Genomic DNA, 24,474 nt, shown 5'->3' on the forward strand with positions numbered 1-24,474 from the left:
GAATGTCATCAATGGAATCCTGATTTCTCACTTGTTATTTAATGTCCTCTATAATAGTCTCAATTTTGCCTCTTGGCCCACAAAGCCTAAAGTATTTATTAGCTGATCCTTTCCAGTGTAGGTTATGAGTATGAAAGGTTCAAAAACAGAAACCGTATGCAAAGCCTTGATTGTTTTTCCTTGCATTTGATATTAATTAAATATACTCTATTTTCCAGAGTGTTATTTGAGAACAATTCTCTGATGCCTTCAAATACAAACATGTTTGCAGCAAAGCAGATATGTGAGGGGAAAATGTCGATGAGGAATTTTGAATGATGCCATTTAGATTTTCACAACCCAGTTTCCTTAATCTTATACTGCCTGAAGTCATCATTTGTGGCTTGACATAAGACAAAATTATTTGAAATTGTTCAACATGCTCCATTATAGTAGTATTCTTAATGATATCAGATGCACTATTAATCTAATTTGTAAATTGTACTGGTACCTAAAATGTTTTACCTGTATTTAAGTTTCAAAATACAAGAATATACCAATAACTGTGATCTAGGGTAAAATATATGACTATGCAGAAATTATATGTTTGGGCAGTGCAGGAAGCTATTTACAGATTCTACCTGCCTTACTCTGTGGTCATCCCCTGTGGCATACCCAGATATTTTCATAAGCTGGCAAGAAAAACACTGGGAGTGAGATAAATATGCAGTTTATACTCAACAGAAAATGTAATGAAAATATTAAATGTACTTGTGCTCACATTAATAATCTTTAAGATTCAATGTTAAAACTATAGTGCCACTAATAATGAAGTTTTTAAAAAATATGCACACCCAAAATAAAGCTTTAAATGAAAAATAATGAATATTAGTTATATTACTCTTCAGAATGGAATTTCAAGAGTGTTATTAAAATTATAAAACAAATTAGACCCAGTTTGTTAATGCTTTTTTTAAAAAACTATTTTAGAAGATAAATGCTTTGTTAGAATTCATTCATCTCAAACTTATTCCTTCCGCATGCTAATTAATAGAACAGGATCATGGTTTTGTTAATTAAAATACGATACCTCAGGGAATTGAAATTAATTTTGAAGTCCTAATAGATACTCTCATATCAATAAATCTCCCAGATGTTTTGTTAGCATTATATGAAAGTGGATAAAGGCACTCTTAACTTGACTTTGGAGAAAGTGAGAGGGAATTATCCATTTTAGCTAATCACAATGCATGAGGTAGATTAATGTAGTTTTTCATTAAGATTAATCTCCATGGATATGTTAGAAATTTCAGAATAAGCTTTCAAACACTATATATCTAAGTCTTTTGTTCAAATGAGATTCAGTTTAATAGTTACTGAAAGCTGTAACCATCTGGCAGATGTTTTCTGGCCTATGTGAAATGAGTTGAGGGGCTCATTTCTGTTTCCAATGAACACATGTCCAGGTCACCAGAAATACCACCACAATTTGCACCCTAATTAGCAATCTCAAGCGTGTTGTGGGCTGCATGGTAATGGAACATGGGCTACTCTCCAAATTTGGAAATGAATCTATTCAGATACAAATAGAAATGCCCTTGTAGGGTCAGCATCAAGAGAGCTTGCGTTTCTGTGTAGTGTAAATTTCAAAAACAAAAGATTGGGTTTTTTTTCTGGCTTTAGGTATTCATTTGACATTTTATCTGAAAAATTCTTCTTTTTCACTAGCAATTTTTTGATATAATATAGAGTAAAGCATATGTCATTATGGTTCTTAACATTTTGAGGAAAACAGACCCTTCTGAGAATCTGATAAAAGCTACAAGAGCTTACCCCATAAAATTAATTGATGGATATATACCAATATTTATATACAACGTCAAAGACTTTACAGAATAATGTTATCCTAAGATAAGGGAAAGATCTTAGAAACTATGACCAAGATTTTCACTGTGATGTGTAGACTAAATTCAATAAAGAAGTTTCTTCATTACAATAATAGGCCCAATAAAAATACATGGTAAGAATTTTTAAATAAAAAGATTCGATACAATTGTCATTTCTTTCATATGCTAGTTGGAATGGTACCCCCCAAATTCCAACATTTTCTTAGGTTGGTAGTTCTCTAACGTCTGAGGCTATATTTCTATAAATATATTTGTTTGGTCCTATAGGCTATACATTAACTACAAGTCACTGCCTTTTACATGAGGCCTTCCATTTTGTTTATAACTATCAAATACCTGCTCTAAAAGATTAAATGCAATGTCCTTGACCTGTGAGAAGAATAATTACACAAGTATGAAAATGAAATTCAGGAGAGAAAACAAGAATTTTCTTTGTACATCAAATTTATATAATATTAAGGCGGGTATACGCCACTTGAAAAAATCTGTTCGTTTAAGTCAACTAATCTGTATTGAGTTAGAAAGAGACATAAACAGGATAGAAGGGGTTGCTGTCCTTTTAACACAATGAGTGAGAGATGAACATGTGGAAACAAGCAGCTCTAGTACAGCATGGGATAAGCCATGGGGGGGAGCAACAAGATGGGACAGTAGTTCTTAAGAGGTAAACCTGGGTGATGCTCAGGGTCGCTGGACCTAGAGCTCCTGGAGGGCCACATGTGTGTTTTGTTTGATTCTAATTCTTATGTCCAGCGTGATGACTGGCCAGCAGAAAGTCACGTAATAGAGATTTTGTGTTGAAAATTCAATTTGTCATGGAGTTGATGATGGTGGTGGTGGTGTGTACGTACAACTTATAAAACATCAGAGCTTTCTGAACAATCAATATGTATAGTTATTTATACATGTTTTACAAAATGTGTTATACAAATCGAAAGATTTGTATAACACATTTACAAAATGTGTTATACAAATCGAAATATTAGGACTAATATTATGAATTTGAGAGTTGATAGAAATTAGAGTGCACATGTAGATCAGATTGTTCAGGGAGAGAGTATAGAATGAAACACACAAAAAAAGGACCAAGGATGCAGCATAGGTAACACCAAAATTAGAAGTTAGGTAAATGCAAGAAGGCCCTCAGGGTCATAAAAGCAAAACCAGGAAGAAATAATATCAAATAAGTCAAAGAAGGAAAGTGTTTTGAAACAAGCAAAAACCAGATTGCGCTTGTCTAGGTAGAGAATGGCGGGTAGTGGGTGGGGAGAAGAAGCTGAGAAGGCAAATAATGATGTTTATTTCAGGAAGCTTTTATTCAAACAAAGGAGACAAAGACTCTGGCATTGCAACTGACACAGACACCAATGAGAGAAATATGCTCCAGATTTTCCTTCATGTGACACATGGATTCCTGCCCAAAGGATTTCACACAGATTTAAGAACTCTCTGCCAGGAAGGGGAGGTCAAATAAACATTACAGTGAATTATGAGAAATGGTTTCTGGAATCACCTTTCCTCTAGGTTTATCTCCCCTAATTACTTGTAAAATGTGCCTGAGGCTAAGGAAATGAAGCACCTGAGACTTGGAGACTTTTTGCAACTCTGTAGCACTGTCATTCTTTTTTTTTTTTTTTTAACTTTAATTAGCCTTCTGAGGAGCAACTTAGAAAGGCCAATGTACCATTTCTCAGATAATTCCTGGTTATAAAGAATATAAAATATGAGGGGAAAAATTAAACACAGATGACATAGAAGCCCTTAACTCGATTTCCTTATTTACAAATACTTGCAGCCAAATACAACTACAATGTTCACTTTCCTTCCTTGCCATTGTTTTGTTTATTTCTACTTCACTTAAATAATTGGTTTTGTTCTGTGACTTCTCTTGTGCAGTAATGCATGCGAATATAAATGAATTAAATCAGCCAAAGAATAAAATTAGATGATAACGTGTGATTCCTTCCCTCTGCGTTTTTTGCTAAATAGAACAATTTTTAAAACTGAAAACTCTCAAATTTAGCTTTTCCCCTTTGTTTACTTTAAACTAATAGAGGGTCTAATCCTCTCCTTTCTTCTGGCACACTAACCAAAGGGACAAGGTGGGCCTCTGTGAGATCCCCTATGGCCTCCTACTTTGTAATCTCATTTTAGTTAAACTCAAGAAAACGCTGTTTTGGAAATCCCGCCATTTGGGAAAACATGAATGGAACTTGAGAGCAGAGCATTATGCTAAGTGAAATAAGCCAGACAGAGAAAGGGAAATTCTGTATGATATCACTTAGATGTGGAACTTGAAAAACCTGAATTCATAAAAACAGAAAGTATCATGGTGGTTACCAAGGGATGGGGGTAGGGTGAGGGGGAGAACTGGGGAGATGCTGTTTAAGTGTACAAACTTGGAAATAGTAGATAAATAAGTCCTGGAGAGCTAATGTACCGTATAATGATTATAGTTAACAATACTGTATTATAATATTCAAAGTTGCTAAGAAACTAGATCTTAGTTGTCCCCACTGCAAAAATAGAAATGATATTTGTGTGACATGAAAGAGGTATTAGCTAAGGCTTTGCTGGTAATCAGACTGCAATATATACACATATCAAATCATCATTTTATATACCTTAAACTTGCACAAAGCTTTATGTCAATTATATTACAATTTAAAAACATTTAATAAAGATGATTATTTGAGGAAATAAAACGGTTTGGAACTCTTTTTCCCTCACTCTTTCTTTAAGCTCTTGGTGACAGAGTGACTTAAGGCTTTCTGTGTAACTGGATAGGCAGAGTTCACACTTCCACCTACCCGGGCAAAATTACAGATCCCTTCTAGACCCAGCAGAGGCATAAAAAGGCAATATTCATACAATAACTGGACAGGTTACGGTTGCTTATTAATTCAGTAAATAGCTCAGTAAATACCGTTCTCTTGGTAAATGTAACAGGGTGATCACAGAGACCCAAAAGAATCGACAAATGCCAGCTCTTAAGGAGGATGAAACGAATCTTTAGTCTGGGAGGTGGGTCACGTTCTACTCTTTTTCACTTTCACTTTCCTAAAGAACTGTTTGTATCTGATCGCATGTTTGTTTAATGAAGTGTCTGGCTTTAAATGAGTTAATGAACCTTTGTTTGCAGAGCAAACTAGGCAATGCTGGTTCTTACGTGAATAGCAAGCTGACCATTGCTTCATTTCTCCTTAATTGTAATATCGTTTGAAAGCTTTATGCCACTAATATATTAGAAGTGATTTTGAGAGAATATTAAGATAATTAATATTAAGAAAATTTTGAAAGCAGATTAAATCAAAGCTCCTCTGTTTGGGGCTTCCCTGGTGGCGCAGTGGTTGAGAGTCCGCCTGCCTATGTAGGGGACACGGGTTCGTGCCCCGGTCCGGGAAGATCCCACATGCCGCGGAGCGGCTGGGCCCGTGAGCCATGGCCGCTGAGCCTGCGCCGGAGCCTATGCTCCGCAGCGGGAGAGGCCACAGCAGTGAGAGGCCCAAGTACAGCAAAAAAAAAAAAAAAAAAAGCTGCTCTGTTTGAAAGGAGAGAAGAGGAGTCCAAAGTCTCTCTGCCCAGCCTCACATACACCCCTGGCTGCACTCTGCATCCCACACCCTGCCCCTCACACTCAGAAGCCCCTGAGGCCTGCTCTTGGAATGTGAGGATTTCCCGAGACAAAGTCAGAAATTCATTGATCTAGACTATTACCTTCTCACATTCCTTTCCTCTCCTAACTTTGGTTATTTTATGACTCATAATCACCTTCAACTGTAGAGCAATCAAAGAACAACTGGAACCGAATTTTGTGAAAAACATACACAGCACTTGTAAAACAGAGAGAAAATTACTCGCCTTATCAATTTACTGTGATTAACTAAATTAAATTAAATATATTTAATTTCTCTCATAGCATCTGATACAAAGATAATAAGGGTATAAAAATTAATAAATAAAAACCTCAGTTAAATAGAGGGGCAGCTCTCATGCTCTTCCATGATAGCAGAGCCCAGCAGGAAGAAGAAAGACTCCCTCTTCTTGCCCGGCAAGAAGCTTAGTCAGTGAGAGACAGTCACAAATCAGAGTATGAAAAGCCATGGACTGTTTGTTTACTGTAGCCCTCCCAACTTCCTTTTCCCTCTATAATAGAGCTGTCCTCTCCATTCATGCTAGGGACTTACTTCCACATGGCTCACCATAGTTGCAGACCCCAAACTGCAATTCTTTGCTGATTCTGAATAAACTCTTTTTCTGCTGGAAAAATAACTGGTAGTCTATTTGTTTTAGGTGAACAAGACCATGTGAATTTCCTTCCTTCCCCTTACCTCCTTCAAGTATTCCCTTTTTCAAATGAACCAAGGACTCTAGTGATGCCCTAGATTTTTTAAAAGAAGAAATTTTATTTAAAGTCATGATTTCTGCAGTGAAAATCATTTTCTCTGTGTGTTTCTCCAAACAGGGGAATAAGTATTCTAAATAAGGGCTATAGAAAATGGAATTCAAAGGAATTCTCTGATGGTGGACCTGAAGCATCTTGATGGGGACAGCTCCCACCTGTTGAATTCCATCAGTGTGTCCTTAGTGATGCAATGAAATTTAAACTCATAGTAGCTCCCTTTTAGGGGTTAGTGTTGCATTATTAACAAAAGATACCAATACTGGCGTCTTTTTACTCAAACAGAAGGCAGCAACCCATGGCTTAGCAGGTGGTACAGTGCACAGTGTTGCCATATCTAATGAAGGCCATACATATTATAGATATGGCAGATTTGTATATTGATTACAACAATTTTTCTAACAGATGAGAGTAAAATCCCAGTTCTAACAAAATCACAAAAGGGTCTCAAGGTAGGGGTTTCATGGCAGGTATTTCCCTTTTGTCCCTAAAAATCCATTCTCTATCCATCTCCACCTATCCCTACCTTGCTCTCTACTCAGAAAAACTGATTTGTTTGTTCTACAAAATAGAAGCCCCTGTCTTCTTGTTGGAGTTTAGCCAGAGACGAGCCGGGAGATGGGAAGGTCAAGGGAGGGAGAAATCAGAGTAGCTATATTCCTTTTACATACCTCTCATGTCAGCCAACCCCACCCACCTCTGTCTTTCTGGGTTCTTGTTGTAAGTCACACACTTGTCCCTTTGGGGCTGACTAGTAGACTGAGGGGTATTCGTCCTAGGTCACCACACCTACAAATTTAGAAATAATGGCTTTGTAAATAAATAAATAAATAAATATTTCTGATCTTGTTCTATTTTGAAAGTGCTTCTGTTTCCTCTTGGTACCCTGACCGCTGGGGGTCCCTTCCTCATTCATATACAAGCAGTGCATGTATTGGCCCTTCTTTGTGCTCATGCTCCAAATTCAGGGCCTTGGGTCCACTGATATGTGCCTCTGTACTTTCTCCCTAAGAGAGAAAAGGAAATAAAGGGAAAATCTCAGAAGAAGAGAAATGTTTATGGGGAAAAGGACCCTCCTAGAGAATCTAGGGCATACGCTTATGTTCAAATTCAATTTGGAGAGATAAAAAAAATTCGTACACATTCCTTTTTACTGTGAAAAACACCATTCCAAAATTCAGAACAACAAAAATCTCGATTTGCTATTTATTTAAAATGCTTAGTGCTTAAAACATAAATGTCAAACCATATAAAAGTTTTAAACTATGAGTCTTATAAACTAACTTCCAACTCCTGGTTCCACTTTCTTTTAAACAATTTACATTTTTTTCAAGATGGATATCAGAAGATATGCTTAAAATATTCTAAAAACATTCAAATATCTAAATATTAATAAGAAACTATCTATAAAATTATTCTAAAATATGCTTATGCTTTAGCTTCCTGATTTATACATTTAAATAGTACCTCTTGAGTCAACAATATTAGGTTAGCTATTTAATAAAATCACACTTGGTTTCACCAAACATTATACGGATAAATGTATACAATTGCTTTTATGTTCAAGGTTTCTAAAATTTACCTTCTGTTATTTATCTATAACCATATTCTCTGTGTTTTATCCATAGGTTGATTATACAAACTGACCAATAATAGCATTTATCATATGGCATACAATACTGCAGAATCAAGTTATATGGGGGAAAAATGGATACAAGTAACCTTTAGCTGCTAAATATGTGCCAAAAGGAAAATATTCTCAGCATCAAGGTCAAATTAATTTTCTTTTCAGATACTCAATGAATTGCTCAAAACATTGTCACGTGACTGTGCTTGTTCCTCCATCTTGAACCATAAATCCAGTTATATATAATTTTAAATGAGAATTAAAAATAATCATACTCAAATCCATAAATTATGTACAAATACAGTATTATTTATGTTCAACTTTCAATAGATTTATTAATCCTAAGAAAAATTGTTAATGAAAGTGAGATCATAGCTTCAGGAAGGTTACCTTGGTAACAGTTTGGCTTGGTTTCCATGGTTACAAAGAGTACAGCTGAGAGGCTCAAAGAATCACAATTTCCTTTGATTGGTAGAGTCTCAAAAATGATGATTTGGAAAGTGACAGGGGATTAAAAAAAAAAAAGAAAAAGGTTTCCCTCATGAGGAAAGAGACATTAGTGTCATAATAGCACACTGATGCTCAGACACAAGACAGGCCTTTGAAATTTAATGAAATCTCCCTTCGCCTCTTCATAAAAAAATTGGACAGACTATCTCAATTTATAACAGCATGAATCTGCAAACCCAAATTCCTGCTCCTGATTAACTGGTCAAAATATGTTAGATGGTTTATGAAGAACTTTTGAAAAATTAGTTTAAAAATTTACTAATTGACTTAAAAATGTAAATGATTCAAAAGACTAAAATAAATTTTTTGATTTCTCTTATTGTTTTCTGGGTTTGAGTAGGAAAAAATAATATGGTGTAATAGAAGTATAGTGAGTGATAAGGGCATTAAGAAATCAGAGTCAGGGATATCTCTGTAGCTAGTTGCATGTACTTAAGCATATCATTTTATTTGCATTTATCAGTACTTACTATCAAAATTAACACAGAAACTGAAAACTATCTAAGCTACTCGTTGGAAAAATACTATAATACATGATTTTAAGATCTCTTTCTGTGCCTTGAGTCCTTTGATTTTAAAATATTTCCTCCCAGTTGAAAAGCACACTGAAGAGATGTGTGGGCAGGCTAGGAAAAATGTGGACAAAAGCTCTAGACACTTAGCCCCTCCCTACTGTGTCAGAGCCTCATAAGAAGAAGAAAAAATGTCTAAGACTCTTCATTTAGATTTTCCCAGCAGGAAGGATGTTTAAAGGAAAGACAGAATGAACAATCTTTCCCAGAGTTAATTGTCTCCAGCCGGAAGGCAAAGCAGTCAAAGACAAAGAACTTAAAAAGCAAGGCAGATCCACTGAGAGAGGAACGAAGCCCATAGAAATGGATGCACTAAAGGCCATGGGTCTAGACACCTTGACTGCGGTCTCCTAGTCCCCTTTACCAGGCAATTCCCCAACCCCTCAAACTCTAACCCCCCAGTTTGTAGACTAGTCATTCTGGAAATTCTGTGGGCAAAAGCAACAGTTTCCAATTGTGTTTCTGTTCCCCTGCTTGGTGAGAATGTGGAAATGGCAGCTGGAAGAAGTGACAAAAGAACTACCCAGCCAAACCTTGCCAGAAGCAGAGGAGGGCTCCAGGATCCCACTTGACTTTGGATACAAGGGTATCCACCAAACAGAAGCAGGATACACAGCCAACTTAGGACATTGAAATGGATATAAAATCTTTCACAACAAATGGAAAAAGGAGTACAGAGATCAAATCTTGCAAATAAGATAACACAGAGTCCAGGTTGAATTCTACTCTTGATTTTCATGGTCTTGGGCTACATAATAGTAATAGATTGTTAAAAAACAAGATGTTAAACTGGAGCTCTGTGAATTATATATCAGTCCAGAAAAGAAAATCATGGAGGATTTATCCACACTACCTCAAATAGATTAGAAGATCCTGGCAGAGCTGGATGAAAGATAAAACATTTTAATACTGCAGAGATGCTATTAGAAGGAAAAAGGAAGGGAAGAATGAGAGAAGAGAGAATGAAAGAAAGGGAAGAAGGAAAAAAAGAATTTGGCTGAAAGGGAAGTTGGATGAAATGATGGCATACAAAAGTGAAGTAAAAAATTAACTCCCGAAGGAAAAATTATCTAAGAAAATAAATAAAAATTTCTTACTGTTCCTTGACAAAAAATAATATAAAGAAAACACAAACCCAAAATACTAAGTTTACAGTGTTAAAATAGCTGCATAAAATGCAAATGCAGAACTAAGGACCAAGTTGAAGGGGCAAAAATAGCATTACAGAACTAAGAAATAATCTGAAAATAACAGGTACTTCCAGTAACTAGATTATACTAGATAATATAGGTAAAATGCATAACATAAAAGATAATATAGGAAACTCTTGAGATAATAATGTGAATGCAGATGAACAAAGTTATGAAAGCACTTAAAAAAAAAATAGTAGATACAGAGCAGGTAATAACAATGAAACTAGGATAACCCTTGAAGTAGAGAGCACAACTAAAGGAACAGAGAAAAATACTTTTAAGAGAAAAATTCTTTTAAAAGAAAATTTTTCTTATATAAGAATAAATGGATGCATGGATCAAAAGATTATGTGTTTCTTTTTCTTTCTTTCTTTCTCTCTTTTTTTTTTTTTTGGCCACATCACGTGGCTTGCGGGATCTTAGTTCCCCCACCCAGGCCTTCAGCGGTGAAAGCGTGGAGTCCTAACCACTGGACTGCCAGGGAATTCCCAAGATTATGTGTTTCTAAAAGAAACGGTGGCGCAGTGGTTAAGAGTCCACCTGCTAATGCAGGGGACACGGGTTCAATCCCTGGTCCAGGAAGATCCCACATGCCGCGGAGCCACTAAGCCCGCACACAACAACTATTGAAGCGCGCGTGCCTAGAGCCCATGCTCCGCAACAAGAGAAGCCACCGAAATGAGAGAAGCCTGCGCACTGCCACGAAGAGTAGCCCCCACTTGCCTCAACTAGAAAAAAAAAAAAGTACTAAAAAAAAAGGGTTACAATACAATTAGCTTCTAACATGGTAGTCAACTTCTTGAACTTCAAGGCTAAAGAAAGTATTCTTCATTCATCTAGGTAAGGAAAGTAAGTCACTTATAAAGTGGGAAATGTCGTTGTCCTCAGACCACCACATAAATATTGAAAAAGTCATAGGAGCAGAGTCTACAAAGTTCAAAGAGGAAATCAAGTATAATCCAGGAATGTTATACACAGCCAATCTGTCAAGCAAGTGTAAAGACAACAGAAAGAAATTTTCAGATATGCATGGTTTCAGGAAACACGAGCCCACAAGCCCTTTTTGAAAACACAACATCATGACAAACGTAGCCCTAAATAATATACTGATCTTGTGGTAAAGAGCTAATGTTAAACATTGAAAACTTTATGTATAGAACTAAGAGCAAACATTAAGATATGGTATAGAAGATAACTTTAGACTTTATTACATACATGTGATCAATATATAAGTTTAGGCTTTATTGAATAGAAAAAGAATCTATAAATTTCAAGCCAAGAAGCTGAAGAAAGGGGGGTTGTATAGGAATATTAAACGGGGTGATTAAGATAGACTGCATATAAAAGGTGAAATTTAGGCAAAAATGTAAATGATATGAGGGAGATTATTTGCAAATATCTTGCAAAAGAACATTCCAGATAGATGTTACTCAGCAAGGGCTTGCTGCCTTATTTGCAGGTTGATGAGCAAAGAGACAAGAGGCAAGCCTCTCAAATCCGTTTGCTGATCCAAGGTTAGGGGTAAAATTTAAGGGGCTGGGGCAATCTCAAACTTGGAAGCTGATTGGCTAATATTGAATTCGTACATATAAGTTACTCATCTGCTGGAAGCTAGATTTTCCTTAAGGAAGGACTTCTTGCTTTGTAAAGGGCTCCAGTGACAACACTTCTATTCTTTGAGTTCCATAGACTGAAGATTCTTGGCTCTGGGGTCATGCTGGAGACAGGGGTTCCTGTCCTGCACCTCCACAGTGCTGTCTCTGTAAAACAACTCAAGGTTTGATTTTTCAACAACCTATTTGAGGAGGCGAAGTCAGTTTAAGCTGATGCTATTTCATAGAGGGAATAGTTAGAGCAAGTCGTAAAGTGGAAGAATCCCAGGCATGTTCTAGGAATAGTAAGAAGGCCAGTGTGACCAAAATAGACTAAGGGGAAGAGTAGCAGAAGATGGGATAATAGAGACCAGATACTATAGGATCCATTGAGCTCATTCCAAAGTTTCAGGAGCAGGATGATATGATCTAACTTACATTTTCAAAGAGTCGTTCTTGCTGTTGCATTTGAGAATTAACTGTAGGGGGCAAGGGTAGGAACAGGGAGTCTATTCCCGAGACTACTGCAATAATCCAGGCATGGAATTATCATGGCTGGGCTAAGATGGAAACAGTGAAAGTAATAAGAACTGGTGGGATTATTGATGTAGTTTGAAGAAAGAGCCAAAGAACTTCCTGTGTGAAATATAAGGTGTGAGATAAAGAGAGGAATCAAGAATGACCCACAAGATTTGACCTCACTGGGAAGACAGGGTTACCAATGACTAGACGGGTAAAGCAGATTAGGAGTTCAGTTTGAACCTGCTGAGTTTGAGATGTTATTACGTAAGCAGAGAGTTCAGAACAGCAGCCTGAGCTAGAGATATATTTTGGGGTAATCAACATTTTTAAAACCATGAGACTAGACAAGATCACCAAGGAAGTGAATGTATAGGAAAAAAGGACTAAGGATTGAGCATTGGAGTATTCCAAAATAAACATTTGAAAGAAGAAATGTCTCCAGCAAAGCAGACTAAGAATGATCAGTAAAAACAAACAAACAAAAAAGGGATATGCTAAAGCCTATTAAGAAAAGTGTGTCAGCAAATGAACTTATCTACAAAACAGACTCACAGACATAGAGAAGAGACATGTGGTTTCTAAGGGGGAGGCAGGTGGGGGAGGGATGGATTGGGAGTTTGGGATAAGCAGATGCAAACTATTTTATATAGGATGGATAAACAACGAGGTCCTACTGTATAGCAAAGGGAACTATATTCAGATCCTGGGATAAACCATAATGGAAAAGAATATAAAACAGAATGAATATATATGTATAACTGAGTCACTTTGCTGTACAGCAGAAATTAACACAACACTGTACATCAACCATACTTGAATAAAATTTTTTTAAAAAAGAAAAATGTGTCAGGAGGAGCACATGATCAACAGTGTCAAGTGTTGTCAGTAGATCAAGCGAAAGGAAACAAAATTGACCACTGGATTTAAGAACATGGAAATTATCATTAACCTTAACAAAAGTATAGTTTTTTTGTGGAATGGTTAAGGCAAAGGTCCATGTGGGGCAAGTGAAGAGAACACAGAAGGAGAGAAGTCAGAGGCTGCAAATACAGAAATCTCTTTTGAGGAGTCTTGTTACTAAAAGGAGCAAAAAATTGGTCTGTAGCTGACAGGAGAGGGGGTCAAAAAAAGTTCAGATGGAAGTTATAACAGCAGTTTGTACACTGATGGACGTGATCCTGCAGAGAGTGAAACTTGATGTAGGAGAGAAAGGAGAGAATTGCTGGTACAATGTCCTTAAGTGTGCCTGAGAGGAGGAGATGCAGTGCACACAAGAAGTGACCAGCATGGACAAACCATGTATGGATACACTGGGGAAAGCAGGCTATGTGCTTGTATAGTTGCTGACAGGTGGATGATATGGTGGTAGGAGTTTCTGAAAGTCATGTTCAGATTGTTGTACTTTCTCAGTGAAGTAGGATGCAAAGTCATAAGCTGAGAAGAAGGATAGGATAGGAGGTGCTTGTTTAGAGAGAAGGCATGAAATTGTTGTTTAGGTTAGTGGATGAAATGGTAATCTGGCAGCATTGAGGAACCACTTGATTTTGAGGTCATGAATATAAAATTGGGACTGATATGCATTGTTTTGTGTCCTTTGTTCATGGTAAGGTACAGACCTGCAGTAAAAGTGTTGCAATTAACCAGGATTTTTTTTTTTTTTTTTTTTTGCTGGTTGGTTGGTTTTTGCTAAATAAGTACTACAAAATAGGAAATATGTATATTCAGGGGTGTGATTATAAGAACTCTCCGTAGACCTTAGGCTGAATAAACAAGCAAATGAAGACATCAAGCGGGGGCAAATGGTAGGCAGGATGGGAGGCCTCGGTGCATCAAAAGATTGTTTCATTGAAAGTATCAGAGAGAGCAGGCCAGAAATAGAGGAAGGAAATAGAGGATAAGATACATGAATTTAATATGATGGAAGGACTGCATTCACTAGTCACCAAAAATATCTAAGATACACCTATAAAGAGGATATCTTTTTAAAATATAGGCTGCGGTTGAATAGGAAACAAAACCACCAGAGGAAAGTAAAAGGGCAGGCACTGTTGGGATCATTTATGTATATATTGTATTTTCCAAGTGTCAAGATAAAAGTAGTATTGAAACAGGTGACAGAGAGTCAGGGTCTAAAATCACTGAGAAGCGGAAAGCAATGTCAGCAGATACCAACAAGAGAGTAAACTTGTTCTGTTCCTCCTTTTTTAATAAACATTTTTACCACTGTCTCTTCAGGTTAATCTGTGTACATCTAGTTCATTATTCCTAATAGCTGGTTGCTATTCCACAGTGAGTATCCACCACACTTTGTTTATTCATTGTCCCAGTTACAGACAATCTAAGCTGCTTACAAATCTTCACCACCACTAGCTATCATGAGTTTCCCTTATGGTCCCAACAGAAGAATTTCACTGAGATATCTGCCCTCGGTATATACCCAAATACTACCAGATTACTCTCTAGAGTGGAAACACCTATCCACACATCACACCAGTTAAAAATTAGAATGTTGCCATGACTTAAGGATCTACTTGTAGGTCTCTCCCTTTCACATATCTTCCTTATCTCTCTAAAGGTAACTAACAATCTGATATTCACTTTATTTTTCTAAAAATGTATACTTTTAGTTTTTATGTATGCATTTGGTTTATAGCCCATTTCAAACTTTACAGAAATGGAATCACTCTATACAAGCACTTTTTTTTTTTTTTTTTTTTTTTGCGGTACGCGGGCCTCTCACTGTTGTGGCCTCTCCCGTTGCAGAGCACAGGCTCCGGACGCACAGGCTCAGCGGCCATGGCTCATGGGCCCAGCCACTCCACGGCATGTGGGATCCTCCCAGACCGGGGCACGAACCCGTGTCCCCTGCATCAGCAGGCGAACTCTCAACCACTGCGCCACCAGGGTAGCCCTATACAAGCACTTTTTGATGACTCACTTCTTTTGTTCAATATCATGATTGTAAGAAATAACCATATTGCATGCGTGTAGCTGTAGTTTATTCATCTTCATTTATGTGGAGTATTCATTATATAAGTATGCAACTATTTGTCACATTTTTTGTGAATGGAAATTTTGGTTGTGTTGGAGAAGGTAATCAAGTAACTGAGAGGATGTGACCACCAATTGACCCTCAAGCTGGACCCAGGCAATCAGAGGCTCCTCAGTCCCTCCCCTGTCCTTGGAATGTGTGTTCTTCTTGCCTTCCCTAAGCTAGAAGTTGCCCCATGGACACAGCCTTGAGATACAAGGTGTTGTTGAGAACATCTGGACAGTATACATGACTGAATCCAGTTCAAAGCCTTATATAAGTTTTAAGACTCTAGTGAGCAGTTGTGGAGATCTATTCATTTTGCAGACACCCAAGCAAGCTGCCTAAGTTCCCTTGCTTATTAAAACTACCACCTACCAATCTGGAGTGGTCTGCCTCTTTCTTTGGTCTCTCTTTGTCCTCCATGTACAAGGGCCAGTTTGCAAACCAACAGGTTGCTTCCCATTGGGGGTTATAATGATCAATGCTTCTAACGAGTAGTCTTCCATATTTCTCATGTGGGAGATGTGCAAGGGTTTCTTTGTATATACCTTCAAATATACAGTTGATCCTTGATGAACACAGGTTTGAACTGCCTGGGGCCACTTATACATGGATTTTTTTTTTTCAATAATATACAGTCATCCCTCTGCATTTAAGAATTTCACATCCACTGATTCAACCAATGACAGATTAAAATTTCCATCTGCTGTTCATTGAATCCATGAATTCAAAACCCATGGATATGGAGGGCTAACTGTATTCACTATACTACACCATGTTAAAAAAAGGGGCTTGAGCAACTGTGGATTTTGGTTTACCTGGGGCCTCCTGGAACCAATCCCCTCTGATACCAAAGGATGACTGGACTAAATAATGCCAAACTGTTTTCTACATCCTTGTGGCCATACACACACTCACCAGCAGTGCATAAGAGCTAACATGCTCCATGTCCTGTCAACACTTAGTATTGTCAGTACTTTTAACTTCTGCCATTTTAGTAAGTGTGTCATGGTATCTTATTTAATTTTTCTCTGTTTACTACAGAAGCTGAGCACAGTACAGGTCTGTTTGTATAAGATTTCATATGTTTAGAAATTCTTTATATTCCCATATTTTAAGTAGAAGAATTTTTTTAACCTAAAAATATACACATAAAAGTTAACAGTAATGATTTGGGGAGGAAAGGAACTGGTATCAGGGGAGAAGATAATCTTTTACTTTTCATTTATCATTTTCAGTATAATTTCAATTTGTTTGCCCTATCAATGTGTTACTTTTATTTAAAAACTATAAATTACAAATTGAAGTTCAAAATTATCTTAAAGCACATATGTATTTAAACAAACACATAAGCTTAACACACAACTTTTAATCTGTCACCAGCCAAGCCGTTTTCTGGATAATTATGCTAGAATTTCCATGTCCAGTACAGTAGCCACTATCCACATGTGGTTACTGAGCACTTGAAAACTGACTAATGCCACATGTTGAAATTATATGTTTGAAATAGTTGGTGAAATAAATCATTTAATTTCACCTGTTTCTTGTAAGTTTTTTTAATTATTTTTTTAAAAGTATTTATTTATTTATTTTTTGGCTGCGCTGGGTCTTCATTGCTGTGTGCAGGCTTTCTCCAGTTGTGGTGAGTGGGGGCTATCTTTGTTGTGGTGCATGGGCTTCTCATTGCGGTGGCTTCTCCTGTTGCAGAGCACAGGCTCTAGGCATGCAGGCTTCGTAGTTGTGGCATGCGGGCTCAGTAGCTGTAGCTTGTGGGCTCTAGAGCGCAGGCTCAGCAGTTGTGGTGCATGGGCTTAGTTGCTCCGTGGCATATGGGATCTTCCCAGACTGGGGATTGAACCCGTGTCCCCTGCACTGTCAGGTGGATTCTTAACCACTGCACCACCAGGCAAGTCCCTCTTTTAAGTTTTTAATGTGGCTCCTAGAAAACTTTAAGTTACATATGTGGCTCAAAATATATCTCTATTGACAACATTGCACTCGAATCTATTTAGTAACTAGAGAAAAACATGACTAAGGATATTGCCAAAGAAAAAATACAGCTATGCAAAACATAAATATATTTCGCTTTAAGCCAGCCCAAAATTATTTCTAGTTATGCCAAAAACACAAAGCATACTTGGATACATCTTATTCAAATCACAACTGACTACAATTTGAGGTCAGGTGCAAGATTATAATTCTCATCAATTTTTACAGTTCATACATTTGCTTGTAGACAAAACATGGAAAGAAGTCCCAAACCACAAACAATGCTTTTGGTAACATCTACTCCCTCGTTCTTGGAGTTAACATTTCATGAATGCCTATAATGGGTCAGGACCCGCATTAGACAACAACAAGAAAAAGGATGTTCACTAATAAACACAGGCCTTCCTTTTCCAACCCCATTCAGTGAAGCCACATTCTCCGTGGCTTATAGGACACGTCCCACACTTTTAGCCACCACTTCGCAAAGCATGCATTTAAATGCAGTAACATTTTCAGGATGATCTAGCCTATAAATAGCACCAGAAGAAAACACTAGATATGCACCGTTAAGCATAAATTAACTCTAATGTATGTTGTCTATGCACTTAATGTATATTTGTTATAATAATTATCTCAATTTCTTGGGAACTTTGCTCTTGGGGGGATCCAAGCTTGGGGAAGCTTATTTTCGAGGCTGGAAATGTGAAGGGAATGTATTGCAGAAAACAATTGGTGTCCTCTGGCTGGCACTGAGCTGCAGCTGCACCGGCTGTGTGTGATATGGCTGCTGTCAATGAAGGCAATTGCATGCAGAGCACTGCTGGGCTGTCGACTGCAGCCACGGAAGGGTTTGTTGCAGTATTTTGGTGATGTCTGAAGATGCAGGCAAATGTTGGGAGGACAAAGCAACCACACTGAGCAAGGCACAAGAACCCAGGCACAAGGTAAGTATATTTAAAATAATGATAGAAATAAAGAGATTTTCAAAACGGTAAAGCAGTTCTTGATGGGGGGCACTGGGGTTTCTGATGATTTTAAATGTCTTCTTAATTCTCCCCATCAGTCTACTTGGTAGCTCCAATTCCCTTCTGTTCTCTTTCTCTCTCTCCTTCTCCTTCTCCTCCTGTCTCTCTCAGAGACACAAACATACACCCTGAAGGACATCTAAATAAATAATTATTGATATGTCATATGTCTGTACAGTTTTCTGCTTGCAATGCTCTTCTTCTAGTACTATAGCTTGCAATGAGCCAGAACCTCTCAGAAGAGTCCCACTACTTTTAGACTCTTTAAAGGAAAAATGCCGTTATGAACTGTTAAAAGTTTACATTATGCATAAAAGGTCAGAAAAATGCCAGAAGACAAAGTACAGTAAAGACAGACTACTTAAAAGAACTCCATTCAGCTTAACTTCATCTTACCTGAAGAAAACGTACAAGGCAGAAAATTTTAAAAAGAACTTCTATGGACAATCTAAACTTTTGCTTCTGCCTTGGGCTTTACAATCTACTGATTATGCGATACCCTTTGTCCCAGGGAGTTTGTGCACAGGACTCTAAATTAAGAGTCTTTTTTTATGTCATCTTGGTGAGTGGGGACCCCTCTAGATATATTTGTTCCAGAACCAGCTTCTCTTAGTTTCAGACAGATTCTTCTCTGTATCTAGGATTCTTTTCCATTTTTTTCTAGTCCTTTAAATCAATCTCTTTTTAAGTAGGCAGAAAGAGAGAATGCAAGAAATCTATCCCTCATTAGCAACCAAGAAGCATGATCCAGTATACTATTCTTTCATTATTTAAGAAATAATATCTTAATAGTTACTATTTTTCTGTTTTAAAGTAACAGAGGAAAGGAAAATTAGACATGTACATGTGAAACAAAGAATTGCTCATTTGAATGATACATTACTGATTCTGATTAGCTTGGTTTTCAGAGAGAGTATGAGTTGTGTCATTTTATTTTCAGGAGGTGGTAACTGACTCTTACTTTTTTAAAAAAACAAAAGGAGTATTGCATCTCTATGCTGTGATCCTCCACTAGAGTGGAGGTCATATCATTACAGTCTGTAGGCTCCATATGATATGCCCACAGTAAAAAGTTAATAAATAATTATTGAAAGAATGAATGAAGCATTGTTTCAAAAGGGCAGGTCTGAATAAGACAGCAAAGAAAAGCACTTTGATAGGAGGTTTGCAACATGTGGACAGATGGCTGCTGAAATAGGAGTTGTATTTTCCCAGGGAAGACACATCCAAGTTCGCATTAAAAGATTGGATATCTTGGACTTCCCTGGTGGCGCAGTGGTTGAGAGTCCGCCTGCCGATGCAGGGGACACGGGTTCGTGCCCCGGTCCAGGAAGATCCCATATGCTGCGGAGCGGCTAGGTCCGTGAGCCATGGCCGCTGAGCCTGCACGTCCCGAGCCTGTGCTCCGCAACGGGAGAGGCCACAACAGTGAGAGGCCCGCGTACCGCAAAAAAAAAAAAAAAGATTGGATATCTTACATCCACAGTGTAGTTGCAAATCAAATAACTCTGGAAAAAACATTTATACTAATGATATTTCTTCCCATGATTGTGTTAACTAATTAATTAGTACCCACCCTGAATTGTTTCACAATGAATTTTAGTATGGGAAATTATATATCCAGAGATAAGATTTATGCATAGGAATGCATGCCTTAAGTGCTGCAAGTTTGCTAAAAGTGGATTCACGTTTTAGCAGATCCAACCATGAGCCTCACTGAATGAAAGGAGTTATGTTATCACTAAATTGCAGTCCATTACCATACCATTCCTCACCTGTAGCAGTTACTTGTATGATAAGCTGTTCGTAAAATTTGCTATTAATTATTCTTGCATGATATAGTATGATAGGAACAACTGAAAATATAAATACATGCAATCATGTTTACATATATAAGATTATAATGTAATTAAGACTTCTAGATGGTGCCTTCTCATAAATTAATACTTAGGAGTCCACTAGATATTCCCCACTATGGTGACCAAGCCAGTGTTGAAAGGGATATGTGGAAATGGAAATTCTTATCCCTTACTGTTGGGAATGTAAATTGGTACAAGACCATTGAAGATCAATTCAGTGATACCTAGTAAAAATGAAGATCTTCATATCCCATAAGCCAACATTTTTATTTCTGGATATATATCTTCCAAAGGACTGCTATACATGTGCATAAGAACCATTGCCTTACATAATGGAAACAACTAAACATCCATTAAAATGGCAATGAGCAAAAATTGTATTCATTATACTCATAAAATGTAATAACATGCAGTGGCTGAAAACAAAGTAATGCTATGCATTACCATAAATTTTAAAAAACATAATTTTAAGTGACTAAAATGTGTTTGAGTTATACCTAAAATAATATTTATATAAATCAAGAAAAACAAGTAATTCTCTCACTTCATGTATATGTATATTTAGTTATATATTTACATATATATGTTTATGTATGTATGTATGTATATAATTTCCAGGAACACATACTTTTATAGTAAAACCAGAGGCAGAATAACTATTAAGCTGATGAAACAGCCTAAAAGTCAGTTCCTACTAGTCCTGGTCCTTGGTCCTGCCCCAGACCTGTAGGCTTACATCTTAACGCACTCTATACTCTTTCCGCAAAGGATGTCATTGGGAGCATATTGCTGATTTTGTTTCGTTTCGTTGTATAACAGGTAGCACTTATTTGTCACTATATAGGCTTAAATAAATAGGCAATCTCTCCCTTTGTACTGAGAGAAACTATTTTGGTGAGACTTTTCAATCATGAAAATTTAAGTCAAACATCTCACAACTAAATAATTAAATAATAGGGAAGTTCTGAACAGTGATGTAACATTGAATGGATGGACCTTCTGAAATAGCTTTGACAGGTCCTGGGAAAAGGCCATGGGCAGGCATGATTGTGTCAAGATTATGATGGAATTTTTTTTCATTTCCTTTTGGCTGAAACTGAAGATGGAGGATATAGAGTCTTTTCTTTCAGCGGGGGGACAAGGACAGGCAAGGCAGGACATCCTGAGTAGATGAGCACGCCCAAACAACAGAGCAGCAGAGCTGAGGCTCATGACAGAGAGACCGGTAGGGAGTTTCCTGGGAAGGGGCAGGCCCACTGACACTAGATTTCCTAATATTCATTTTCGCGTCTCCTTTTGTGTACTTCAATCCCACTATGTTATCATCAAGCCCTGGGTTATGTCTGTTGGACATGCCCAACTTGTACTGTCTATATTTTATGGAATCAAGGGAGCAGACTGAAATACTGTAGCCTGCTGGCGAAATAAAACTGAAGCTGCTTGAAAAAGGCCAGGGCTTCATAGCACAGGGGTAGGAGGATTGTGTGACCATTTGGAGTATTGAGAGTGGTCCCGGTTCTTCCATAGAGGCGGCAGGTGTTAGGGGAGTTGGAATGAGAGCACTGTGAAGGTGAATGGCAGCAGGAAAGCAGCAGGATGGGGGTTGAGGGCAACTTGTGGAGCAACATCTCCTGTCTGTGGGAACACTCAGTGACAGGACACTTGAACCTCTGGGAGGTCCCTTAAGGAGGGTTTGCAAGTCTCTCCTTGAGAAAGGCTGGGAAACCGAAAGGAATGGAGGGAAGGGGAGACCTCAGGTTGGTATCTGCTGGGCCTTTTTTAAAAAGAAGAAAGGACGTTGGTGCTGTCTTTGGCAGGACAGAGGAAGAAAGTATAAAGGAAGAAATAGGCAGTACCTACACATCATCAAGTTAGATGGAAAGTCTTTGTTGTAGGTCAAATATTGAAAGATTCAGTGAGTCAAATGGCCATGTCCAAATGCATAGATGGTTGGCCTTATATAGGCCAAAACATATGTTTAATTCACTTAGGTTTCTATATTTTGTTTCAAAATTGGTGCTCTGTTGAAAGTCAAAATTAACTGGTCTGTTATGACCATAATTTAAAATACCATGTTTTTTAAATTAATTTTTATTGGAGTATGGTTGCTTTACCATGTTGTGTTAGCCTCCACTGCACAACAAAATGAATTAGCCATACACATATCCCCTCCCTTTCGGACTTCCCTCCCATTTAGGTTACCACAGTGCATTAGGTAGAGTTCCCTGTGCTCTACAGTATAAAATACCATGTTTGATAGTGCTAATAACAACTTAGTTTCTTTGGATCAAAGTTTTTCCAAATGCCTGTGGCAAACATTGAGAAATTTAGGAAACATATAATTTAATTTAAAAATACTAATCATATTTATACACATTTTCTGCAAAATGATAACTCAAATAATGGCAGCTCATTTTAACCTCGAACATTTCAAAACAACAACAAAAAGAAACATCTCTTTGCCACATAAGAAGAACCCAAACTTTTGGCTGTCTACAGCCTGTGAGCTGACTTCATAATTTTTCATCACTATCCATGCCTTCTCAGGACACTTAACTATTTTTAGAAGCAGACAGTGTTGCTGATAATGTAGTATATCCTACAAGTTCAACCTTTGCAAATCACGCCATCCAGGGCAACTGACTTGGTAAGCAAAATCTCCATGGTCATTTAGAAATATGAACTGTCTAGTCAAGTTTACAGTGCTTTTTTGTTTCCCCTCAGTGTGCAATGCAGTTAAATATTACCTGTATGTTTCATTTAACTCTATGAGATTATTGAAGGTTTCTATTTTCAAATTCCTGATTAATCAAATTCAACTAAAAATAAATATTCATTTATGTATGTAAAAAGTAGGAAATAATCCTTGTTACGGGGAGAGGAAAGTGGGGAGAAATCCAGAGTCAACATAAAAATATTGCCGTTCAAACATTTTCAAAATTTAAAAAAAATTATTTATAACTGTCAGAAACTTACATGTGATAAGAATGTTTTATCACAGACTCTGGTACAGGAGATTTCTAGAAATTAGAAAAGTAGAATATTTCTATTATAGTAGTGAGGGCAAAAATATATATTCCAAGAAGTAATTTTTAAACACTAAGTGGAAATAAGGCCCATAAAAATGAATGTTGTATGTTGTATATTTTCCTTCCTGGTTTTTATTATTTTGAAATTGGTCCTTCAGCCACCAAGTGGGATGATGGTTTCTGAATAGTGTTTACTTTTGATGATAGCTTTGTCTCCCCCTGTTGTTCAAAATGATAAAATACAGCACTCTGGAAACAGCAAGGCTCTCCGTTCCTCCGGTATTTGTAAGCTGACAAGAAGTATACAGATACCCTCTGAAGTTTTATGCCTGCTGTGTTTCTCTCTTTGCTGCAAGAGGAGCCTTTTCTTTTAACCTGCATGCCTTTGAAGAACTGACTCAGCATATTCATGGCCTCTAAAGGTAAGAGTAAATATAGGCAGCTAATAAATTTTTCCTTATATTATGACTGAAAATACACAGTTCTAAGGGTGTTACAGTCGGTGAGATTGATACTTTAAAACCTGTCATTTAGTGCTTTTCAACGTTGGAATTTTTAACTTTGAACTCCAAGGAGCATGTTGCATTACATTTTTAAAAAAACCCTCTATCTGATAGAATGTAAAAGTTAAGATGCAAACAGTGTTTTTGTTATCATAAATATAAACCTAGTGACTTGATGTGAAAAGCTGCAGAATAAAATTTAGAATGGGAATATTTAATGCCAAACACAAAGACAAGTTGATATTCCCAGTTTCAAGGGATTTGTAGAAAACTTTTCACACATAAGTTAAAAAGTGTTAAAGTACAGTTCAATATTTAAAAATTTCCCATTTGTTGTTTAAAATATGTGATACAGCCATTTCTTATAGAGAATTAAACATGTGTTTTCAGGAAATCCTAGTAAATTTAATGGACTAGAAGTAAAGATTTCTGAACTATGAAGCAAAAATCTTTCAAAATTTCTTTGATGGTAAATTATATCTAAAAAGCAAACAGAAACTAAGCAAGCAGATTAAAGACTTTGGGAGGGGGAACTGGTAAGTTTTCCTCAAATCCCTAAAACTGCAAATATCATTAGTGTTGTCTCACTTAAAGAACTTCTCAGAAGACAAGGGATGTGCTTGTTTTAGGTAATGGGTTGCAATCTCACAAAAAATATTTGTGAAATGATATAAAAATGAAATTATAATGTGTTTTCATTCCATTATCAGAAGAAACCATTAAACTCTAGG

General features: G+C 37.1%; 1 protein-coding gene across 1 annotated transcript in view; it reads left to right on the plus strand.

Moving 5' to 3' along the window:
- Positions 1–9,480: 9,480 nt before the first annotated feature.
- PLSCR5 (phospholipid scramblase family member 5) overlaps positions 9,481–24,474 on the plus strand; it is a gene marked incomplete at both ends in the record, with an annotated part of 31,618 nt that continues 16,624 nt past the window's right edge. Inside the window, one exon of the mRNA XM_082654650.1 lies at positions 9,481–9,583. Coding sequence (XP_082510776.1) covers positions 9,481–9,583 — 103 coding nt within the window. The remainder of the gene's footprint in view (positions 9,584–24,474) is intronic.

Source organism: Grampus griseus (genome assembly GCF_964374135.1).
Source record: "Grampus griseus genome assembly, chromosome: 5".
In the NCBI taxonomy this organism is placed as follows: domain Eukaryota; kingdom Metazoa; phylum Chordata; class Mammalia; order Artiodactyla; family Delphinidae; genus Grampus; species Grampus griseus.